At 40.3% G+C, this 10,154-nt stretch overlaps 1 protein-coding gene across 11 annotated transcripts in view; it reads right to left on the reverse strand.

The window, feature by feature from the left end:
* Positions 1–4,426, reverse strand: part of DCP2 (decapping mRNA 2) — a 79,124-nt gene extending 74,698 nt beyond the window's left edge. For 10 of the 11 annotated variants that reach the window (XR_014491058.1, XR_014491059.1, XR_014491060.1 and 7 more), the window contains exons 1-2: positions 4,308–4,420; positions 1,406–1,557 (exon numbers count right to left, since the gene is read on the reverse strand). Coding sequence is in view for 4 of the 11 variants with exons in the window: in XM_083351495.1 (XP_083207621.1) it covers positions 1,406–1,557; positions 4,308–4,360 (205 nt within the window). In the remaining 7 variants the exon portion in view is untranslated. Of the gene's footprint in view, positions 1–1,405; positions 1,558–4,307 lie in introns of all 11 variants that reach the window. The other variant, XM_083351494.1, reaches the window with a different exon arrangement.
* Positions 4,427–10,154: the final 5,728 nt, after the last annotated feature.

Consider the following 10,154-nt stretch of genomic DNA (forward strand, 5'->3'; position numbering starts at 1 on the left):
TGCAGATCAGCGGGGGGGGGGGGAGAGAGGGGATGTTTGCTTGTGCAGCGGGTGAGTGCGCACACACGCCCATAGCTCCTTTGCAGCTTTGCAATTTGGTGGGGGAAGGGATGGTTTGCGTGTGCAGCGGGCAAGCTCACACACATGTGCATAGCTCCACTTGCATGAGCAGGAGGCACGTGCGCCCGCTTGCGCAAATGGTGCACATGCAGACGCACATTCACCCGCCACTTCCGCAGCCTGGTTCTGAAAAGCTCAAGACCTGGTAGTGAGCCTCAGATCGAGGGCTGGGGACCAATGTCCTAGACTCTCAGGTGGCTAAATGAACCGTTATTTAGTCAGGTGAAATCAGCGTAAGAGATCAGATCACAGAAAATAATAGCTTGATGGATTTGTGATATCCTAAAACGGCTCTTCAACCCCCGGTCCACTACCAGGACTTGAGCCTTTCAGAACAGGGCTGCAAAAGTGGTGGGCAAGCACACACACACATCCTCACTTGGGTCCCCCAACCTTTGCAGCTTTGTTGACCAGCGGGGGGGGGGGTAGAGGGGATGGTTCTGTATGTGCGGCGGGCACGCTTGCCAGCCTCCTGCACAGAATTGTCCCCTCTTCCCCTCCACTGGTCCACACAGCCAAAAAGGTTGGGGAACTCTGTCCTAAAACATAAGTATTGACTATTAGCCTTATTCAAAATTAATATGAAGTTTCTGAACTTTCAAGTTATAAGACTTCATTTATTTCCTTTCTTACAGCAAGATAACAGTGTGCTATATAAAGCATTAACTTAACACTTAGCAGGATAACAAGTTTTCAGTAGCCTTGGGATACATACTCATCTCCTTTACTTTCAAAAGCATTACATTTTATGCCAAGACTTAGAGTGTTGATTGTCTTCATAATGGTTTATTTCAATTTATACTGTCTAGATGTTACATATCTGCAAATATCTTTAATTCTATTTTATAACTATTTATTTTTTAAATGTTCCATTTGTTTTTATCTTTATCCACTTTCCCTTGATCTTTTGTAGAAATTGACCATGTAATACTTTTCTCTGCCAGCATTCGGCTCATGTTTTTATGAAATTATTTTGATGTTCATGTTTTGTTTCCTGTACATTAAGTTCCAATTTTTAATTTGCATCAATGTTTGTTCTTCGCTACCTTTTACATAATCAGCCAATGCGTGTTTTTTCTTCTTTGACTGTTAGTCTTCATATAAACCCCTGCTTCTATTTCTGCAGTGCACGTATATTATTGTTTTTTTTTGTTGTTGTTAAATTTATAAGCTGCAAAATTCCCACCTACCCTGGGTAGTTTGTATATCATCCCCAATGCAACCTTTTTCCTATCTATGTTTTAATATCATTTGTATGTTTAACAAAATCACATAGAAAGGATATCAGCTTTAGCAAAATCTCTTATCCCACACTGAGGTAATCCTGGTGTGTTCTGCATGTAGAAATCCAAGTAAAACCAATGGGCAAGCTCAATCTGAAAACAGACGCGAATTGCATTGTCTCGTTCTTCACTCGGAATGTGCAAAATAAAACGACTGTCAAAAGTAAAAAATAAATGTAAGAAATAAGTATTTTGTTATTTTCTATGGTTAAAGTACAACATACATGAATCCAATACTTCTATAAAACAAGCCCAAGTTGCAAAACGATTTAAAACTCAGGCAGGCAAGTTTGAGGCACCTGGAAACTATACTAATGCTGGACAAAATGACAGTGGCTGAGACTAAGATCTGTGATGAGGCATTCCCAAATTTGGTATAAGAACTAATATACCACCAAAACCAAGACTAGTGAAATATGAAGATTCAATTTCTTTAGGTTTAGGAAAACGGTACACAACCTGCAGCCCCACAACCATGTGCGATTCTTTGGCATGCCCTCTGAAACCATTCAGTCCAGTTTAATGTGACAAAAGAGTAAAATAAAATAACTGTTATTATATTTCCTCATCCCACTTCCACACACCTATATATAATCAATTCAAATCACCAAACATACCTAATACTATTGCCTCTTATTTTCCCCACAAAAACAACCGTGAGGTGAGGTGAGGTGAGTCAGGAGAGTGTGACTGACTCAAAGTCACCTAGCTGCCATTCATTCATTCATTCAGAAATTTTATATGGCCATCTAACACACTCACTGTGACTCCAGGCCTTAGCAACAACAATCCAACCAACTAGCTGATGTACTCCATACCACCGTGGGTCCCCAGGCCAAACAGCAAACTCATGACTTCAGGGCCATTCACGCCTAAGGGAGGCCTAGAGTCTTCTGGTTTCTAGGCCAGCACCTTAACTTCAATACCACACTGGCTCCTTATTTTAATGTATAATTTTAAAAATTAATTTGAAGTTACGCTGCTTCAGAATTTTTCTTTGCTTTGCCCCTCCTACTTACTGGGATGTGGCCCATACAAGTGTTTTCCATAGGACAAATAATGTATCTATTCTATAAGGATAAGCTGTAACAACATTTTGAATTATTTACTGTAAAAACAGGCTATCTTTGAGCTTAACACTGAAAATATATAATATTTAAGAAATTATTCCTGTAACTGAAGAATGAGGGATATGAATATAATTATTAAACTATTAGAACAAATTATCAAATTAATATTTTGCATTTTTTTATCAACTAGGGAAAATTCAGGAGTCTAATAACAAATCAGATCTTGGAAATCTGTAGTCTGTACAATACTGCTCTAATAAGAAAATTTTGGTTTTCCAACATTTTCCTCCATTTTCCTAAACCATCCACTATAAATAGTTTTTTAAAAAGTTATTACCAGTCAGAAGCCAATTTCATTGTAACCAAAATATTACTAGACATTCACTAGTAATAATGTCAAATGGGAGCGTTTACCTATTCCATTTATATGTCACTAAATCTAGGGCCACCCAGCATTTTTTAAAATCTTGAAACAGTTCTAAATGGGCTGTCACCTTTTTTAATTACAGCTTCATTAACTAAATGTATTTTCTATACTTACACTTTTTCCAAGAAATTATCTCATGGACCCTAGAAGTATTTTTAGATTACATACTTGTATCCAACTAAGAACACCCCAAGAGACATCTCAACTTTTCTCTACCATAAGGCAATTCCTCTTCTAAGATCCTGGTTACCAACTACTGATACTAACTTTAATAAATTTGCAAACCCATCCATCACACTTCTTTAATAATGTATAACTTTGCCAGAGGTTATTTTACATTTTCCATCCCTGACTTTTAAAGAAACATCCTGTCCAACAAAAGAATTAGTCTTTTAATGTGGCTCAGTTTAATTAAATAATTTAATTAAATAACAAGTATCTAATATATATATATATGTGTGTGTGTGTGTGTGTGTGTGTGTGTGTACTTACGTACACACACACACACTATATATATATATATAACTGTAAGTATCCAGAAAGCTAATTACTAAAAGCTTTGTATTCATATAATTAAACAAGCTAAGAACTCTTCCTGACCACTACTTAAATCTAATCAATATTTTTATAATCATTTAAGTCAGAATTGAGCCAAAATACCTGATTTAGCCTCAGGCCTTTATTGTTTTATCCTTCACTTAAGACACATAAGGTTATGGTTACTTCACCTCTATTAGTTCTCTTCCACAATAAATGTTAATATTTTTGATCAGTCTCTTAATTAAAGCTGGTTTAGGATATTCCCCATTTTTTTTAAAAAAAAATTAATTTTTTAATAAGTTAGGGAGAAAAAAATTAACATTTTTTGACAATTTCAGAATTATTGGAAAATATCGGAAATCTGCTGCGAACAACGCAACAGAACTGCAAAAGTGTTCAAAAGAGGGGGGGGGGGCGAAACTAAAAACCGGCATTCATTTCATAGAATTGATCCGTGGATCTTATAGGAGGTTCAGACCGCACAAAGCCACAATATCTGGCTGGCTTAACGGGTTGCAGGAACCCAAGTTTACCTTTGCAGATAAACCACGGTTTATGGCTTAACCTTGTGCGGAAATCCAGCCAACTGCAGTTTGTTTAATAATTCATGCATTTACGGCTCAGCATAACGGATGGATCTCATCCCAGAGTATGGTCAACACCCAAACATCCCTCCGTCCAAGCACTTTTAATTTAAAATTATTTAACTGAAACCGAGGCAACTGTGGAGGTCCCTCGGACCGCTTGCTACCACGCTGAAGAGGCGGCGGCGGAGGCAGGCATTTTGGGGGACGAGGAGGACCGCAGGGGCCACTCCAACTTGTTGGGTTTTGTTTTGTTGTTTTGTTTTCTGGGCGGAAGCCTTACCTGCACAGGTCGTCCAAGACGCTGCCGGGAATCTCAGGGCGCTTGGTCTCCATGGAGAAAGAGCGTAGCTCATCCCGACGCAACGAGGCCCGAGCAGCGCACGACACAGGCCGGAGGGGGCAAACCCAAACCGGGCGAAGACAGCAAAGGCGGAGCCTCACCGATTCCATCCCGTAGGAAAGAAGGGGTTTCGTGAAAGCCAATCAGACCCGTCGACGTTCGGGGGGAAGGGCGGGTTGAAAGGAGATCGGAACCAATCATCGTGACATAAAACCAAGAAAATAGCTCTCCGCTATAAACCAGCGACCCTGGACGGAGCGCCGTTTCTTGCCGCAAACAACGGGGTTGGGAGGAAGCAGCTGAGATGGAGGATGGAGTGTTTGGGGCGCAATCCCGCGCTTTTAAAGAAAAGATTAAGGATTAAAACCTCTTGCAATTTCTACCGGGCAGCTCTTCCCTATAGTCTGGCCACTGACTGCGTATGCTTTAGATTAGAGGTCTTCAGACTCGGCCCTTTGATGACTAGTGGACTTCAACTCCCAGAATTCCTCAGCCAGCGTGACGGAACTGTGACCCCTTTATGACTTGTGGACTTCAACTCCCAGAATTCCTCAGCCAGTGTGTGGGAACTGACCCTTTTATGACTTGTGGACTTCAACTCCCAGAATTCCTCAGCCAGCGTGAGGGAACTATGACCCTTTTATGATTTGTGGCCTTCAACTCCCAGAATTCCTCAGCCAACATGAGGGAACTATGTCCCTTTTATGACTTGTGGCCTTCAACTCCCAGAATTCGTGCCTGGCTGAGGAATTCTGGGAGTTGAAGTCCACAAGTCATAAAAGGGCCAAGTTTGAAGACCCCTGCTTTAGATCGTAGGCAGTCCCCGAGGCTGAAGCAAAGCCAGAAAGCAGGTTAATTCCCGAATACTGTAGCTTGTAATTTAAATCTGGGTTCATGAAGTCCCGGTCCTGTTCCATTTTTTCCCTCAGTATGATCGTGCTATTTGTTTTAGTGATTGTGTTCATATAAGATACCCATGCTTAATTTAATTGGTGTTTGCTGAATCCAGTTTTCTGGTTTTACGCAACACACGGAGCCATAAATTAAGTGGGCAGTTTGCACTACCCGCTTGGCTACAACGTGGTTGGCTAATTCCTAGTTTGGTGTCAGAAACTAGCCAATGGGCATAGCTGATCCAGGTGCTAGTCCATTCTAAGATGAGAAAGGATGCTGAATTGCTGTAGTATAGCTTCCCTAGCTCTTTTTTTATAAACCATATATGCATTGGGCAATGGAAAATACGTCTTCTGCTAGGATTTTTTTTAAGTTGCTCCAGAAAAGAATTTTTACCTTTAAGCTACTTTAAGAGGTTAGTTTGAAGTGGGTTATTATAGCACTTTATATCATACTGGCCATCAAAAGAAACTTGTTCCACATGTCACTAATTGGATGAGTAATCATACGGGGTTTTCAGAGAAGAAGTGTGTAATTGTAAATGTATCACTTGAGTGCTGTTATGTTCAGTGGAAACAAGATAGGTGCAGATAGATTTGCAATCTAAAATTGAAATTCTAGATGCCTTTATAAGAAAATATGCCCCCATGAACATAGTAGGTGACTCATACTAATATGCTTATTTGAACCATGGTTTATTCATTCCTGATTTTAGAATTTTAGAATATTAAAGAAACAATATATAATTGGGATACATGTTACAATATTTTACAATGGCACTAGATCAGACATGCCAAACACAAGGCCCGGGGTCCAGATCCAGCCCGTGAAGTGGTGTCATGTGGCCCGCGAAGCCATCCTGGAAACAGTGAGGGAACAGCCCCCACTTCCTTGGCCCTGGCCCAGAGACCCTCCTTCTGCCAGAGACCCTAAGATCTGTCCCACTCCTGCCCAGGCCCCCATAGGCACCCTTGATGCAAACGATGTAGAGCTGGCCACGCCCACCCAGTAGGCCATATGCACTCTAGCCATGCCCACCCAGTAGGCCACGCCCACCCTGGCCATACCCACCCGGCCCCCTGAGGGCAACCGCAATGCTGATGCGGCCCTCAGTGAAATTGAGTTTGACACCCCTGCACTAAATGTTTTCCTTCTATCTGATTACAATACAGTATTTTATGTAAAACATTGACCATAAATTATATAGATTTGATTTTTGTTTCAACTCTAATCCCCTTGGTATTGTATTTGTTAAATTTTGCTATTTTTTTCCAAGATTATTGGAGATTTTTTTCTTTTTTTCCTTCTTTTAGTGTTTTAATTCTTTTTTAATGATAAGTTTACTGTTGTTACTGTTTCTGTTTTGATATTCTGTCTATTGTACTAAAATAAACTAGAAAAAGGATGTATATGGTAATAGGCATATAATTACTCAATAAAAAGAGCAAATCTTAAAAGAGAACTAGCTGCTGAACTGTTGCCATCTGTCATGTCTTTGGTATTTATCTGTCAGGAACTGTGACCATGTATATGTAAACCATCTGGTTCATAATTCCATCCCTTATATAAATAGAACTTACTTTTGTGTTTTTACAACATGTAAACATCTGTTCAACAATTCTTAAACTGCAATCAACACCGAATTCTCTGCATCTGAGAAAGATACTCTTATTAATTTGAAGTTGTACTTTTGCATAATCCAGTTCAAAAATGGGAAGCCAAGAAAGACAATTTTGTATCAGCCAATCTCTGGTAATAGTCCCTGAGGTTTGTGCTTATATTATATTTTCTAAATATAATTGTGCCATGAAGACCTTCATGAAATCTTTAAAACTGGGATTCTAGAATCTATGCAGCTTTTGCAGAGATGGACTTATGAAATGGACTGATTCTGTTCAGATGTTTGTAGTACTAGATAAGGGTGAAAGATGAGAGTGAAAAAAATTGGCTTGAAATTCAACATTAAAAAAACCTGAGATCATGGAATCCAGTCCCATCATCTCCTGGCAAATAGAAGGGGAAGAAATGGAAGCAATGTCAGATATTATTTTCTTTAGCTCCTAGATCAAATCAGATGGCGATTGCAGCAATGAAATTAAAAGACGCTTGCTCCTTGGGAGGAAAGCTATGGCAAAACCTAGACAGTATATTAAAAAGCAGAGAGATCACCTTGCTGACAAAGGTCTGTATAGTCAAAGCTATGGTTTTTCCAGTAGTATGTATGACTGTGAAAGTTTGACCATAAGGAATGTTGAGCATTGAAAACTTGATACTTTTGAATTGTGGTCCTGAAGAAGATTCTTGAGAGTCCAATGGACTGCAAGGAGTTCAGTCAATCCTAAAGGAAATCAATCCTGACTCTTTTTTGGAAGGATAGATACAGAAGCTGAAGCTGAAATACTCTGGCTACCTAATGAGGAGATTGAAAATGACCCTGATATTGGGAAAGATTGAAGGCAAAAGGAGAAGGGGACAGTAGAGGATGAGATGGTTAGATGGTGTCATTGACACAATGAACAGGTTGACTCAGCCTTCCATCCTTCTGAGGTAGGTATAATGAGGACCCAGATTGTTGGGGGCAATAAGCTGACTTTGTAATAATGCCGCTTGGGGGGGCGAAAGCCCTAATAAAGCAGGCATATACATAGAATGAAGGCTTGTGCTTAAATTGTAAGCCGCCCTGAGTCTTCGGAGAAGGGCGGGATATAAATGGGATTAAAAAAAACAAAAAAACATGAATTTGGGAGACAATGGAGGACAGGAGAGTGTGGCGTACTATGGTCCACGGGGTCACAAATAGTTGGACACAACTTAGCAATTAAACAACAGTACTTGTGAATGTGCCTGCTTCATAGACATTCACAGTACTACAGGCTACCAGCCTGACACAGAGGATGCATTCTGACAATAAAAATTCTAGTGTATGACAAAGAATAGAGCATGGATAAAAAGAGAGTGGAGCTTTCAAAATTGGATAGAGTATTCTGGCAGAAATTGCTAACCTGGAATGAAAAAGAAATAGGTTTAAGAAGACTTTCCAAGTCTCTGATTAAAGTTTAGAATCTCTAGGAAGCCAGAACAGTCTAGATAATGGAAGCAGAGGGAACAGAGTCCTCTATGTAAGAATAGGTAAGATTCTCAGGCAAGAAATTTTAACAGTAACAATATAACAGATTAGGAAAGGACCTTGGAAGAAAGGAGCTATTCCTAGTCCAACCTGCTGCTCATGTGCTAGCTTTGATTGCTATTCCTTTGTGTTCTGCTAAAATGAGCTTTTACCATTATTTCTATACAAAACTTACAAACTGTGTGATTCTTCAACTTGGGCGTGAAGATACTCATTTTCTTTATAATAATCTTGTCTATAATACCAAAATTACAACTTCTCCAAAACAAAATGCACCATTTGCAGTAGATGAGAGCCATGTCTGCAAATGCATTGCATTTTCTTTGGCAATTTTTTTTACAAAATTGACAGTCATTTCACTGTCAATCTGATAACGTACCAACACTGATTATTTGCATCTTAATAGCAAAGGTTTGTAGGAAGTAAAGTCTTCTTATGGTTCCTCCAAGCGGGGAATAAACATGGCAACTGCTTTGGGAAGAAGGTTGTAGTTTATAGAGGAAAGCCAGACAGAAAGATGGATCCAACAGGAAAAGAAAGAGTGAGCACATGTGGGTAGTGGGTTTTTATACCCCCTGGACTCTATTGTCTGGAGTTATTTCCTGTTGCAAGCTTTGTATTTCCTTTGTCACCTATTCTATCCTGAGCCTAGGTGTGCCCCTCTAGGATTCTTGCTGGTTGTATGTCCTATTATGTCCCCTGCTTCCTTGGGGCTGTGGCTGATGTTGACTCTAGAGCAGGGGTGTCAAACTCAATTACATTGAGGGATGCATCAGCATTGCGGTTGCCCTCAGGGGGCCGGGTGGGTTATGGCCAGGGTGGGCATGGCCTACTGGGTGGGCGTGGCTAGAGTGCATATGGCCTACTGGGTGGGCATGGCCAGCTATAAATCATTCTCATTAAGGGTGCCTATGGGGGCCTGGGCAGGAGTGGGACAGATCTGAGGGTCTCTGGCAGAAGGAGGGTCTCTGGGCCAGGGCCAAGGCAATGGGGGCCGTTCCCTCACTGTTTCCAGGATGGCTTCGCGGGCCACATGAAACCGCTTCGTGGGCTGGATTCGGCCCCCAGGCCTTGTGTTTAACATGTCTGCTCTAGAGATCTTTCTTCCTAATCCCAGTTTCCTGACAAGATCTGCATTTCTGTAGAGTTGGTTTCTGCTGGGGGGAGGGAGACTTGGGGCTATTAAGAAAAACTGGGCATGCTTTCCTGCCTCTTTAACTTCTTTTTAAAAAATGTATTTTCCTGCCCTCTTAATATTTCCTTCTCTGGGGAGCTGACTTCCCACAAGTTAAAAGGGGATTTGACATATTACTTGTCTTTTTAAATAAAATTTAACTGGTCTGTCTGCAAAGGAAAGAGCAACTATATAAGCTAATCCCATGCATCTATGCTCCATGGCCAGGACATTGCACTATTGAAATTAGTTTGGTTTTTTTGCACTTTTGCTTTTCAATCTCCAGAAAAAAAACACATTGTTACAGCCTTATATCAAGCATCAGTGTTAGAGTGAGTATATCAAGTCTTGGAGGGCTTCACTGGTAGGAAATACGAGAGTCCCAACCTTCAACGCTATATACTTAGCCATTCAACAACTACAATATTCTAAGGGATGACTACAGAAATCCAGATATTGGGATTTTGATTACTTGGCCGTTGGAGCTTAACAGTATTTGAAATAAATATATTTGTGTTTCATACTTCAGATTTAGCCAATATTGTACAAACTTTACCTATAAATTATTTCTATTGTGTGAAAATTTCCACTG

This window comes from Vipera ursinii, assembly GCF_947247035.1.
Source record: "Vipera ursinii genome assembly, chromosome: 2".
Classification (NCBI taxonomy): Eukaryota; Metazoa; Chordata; class Lepidosauria; order Squamata; family Viperidae; genus Vipera; species Vipera ursinii.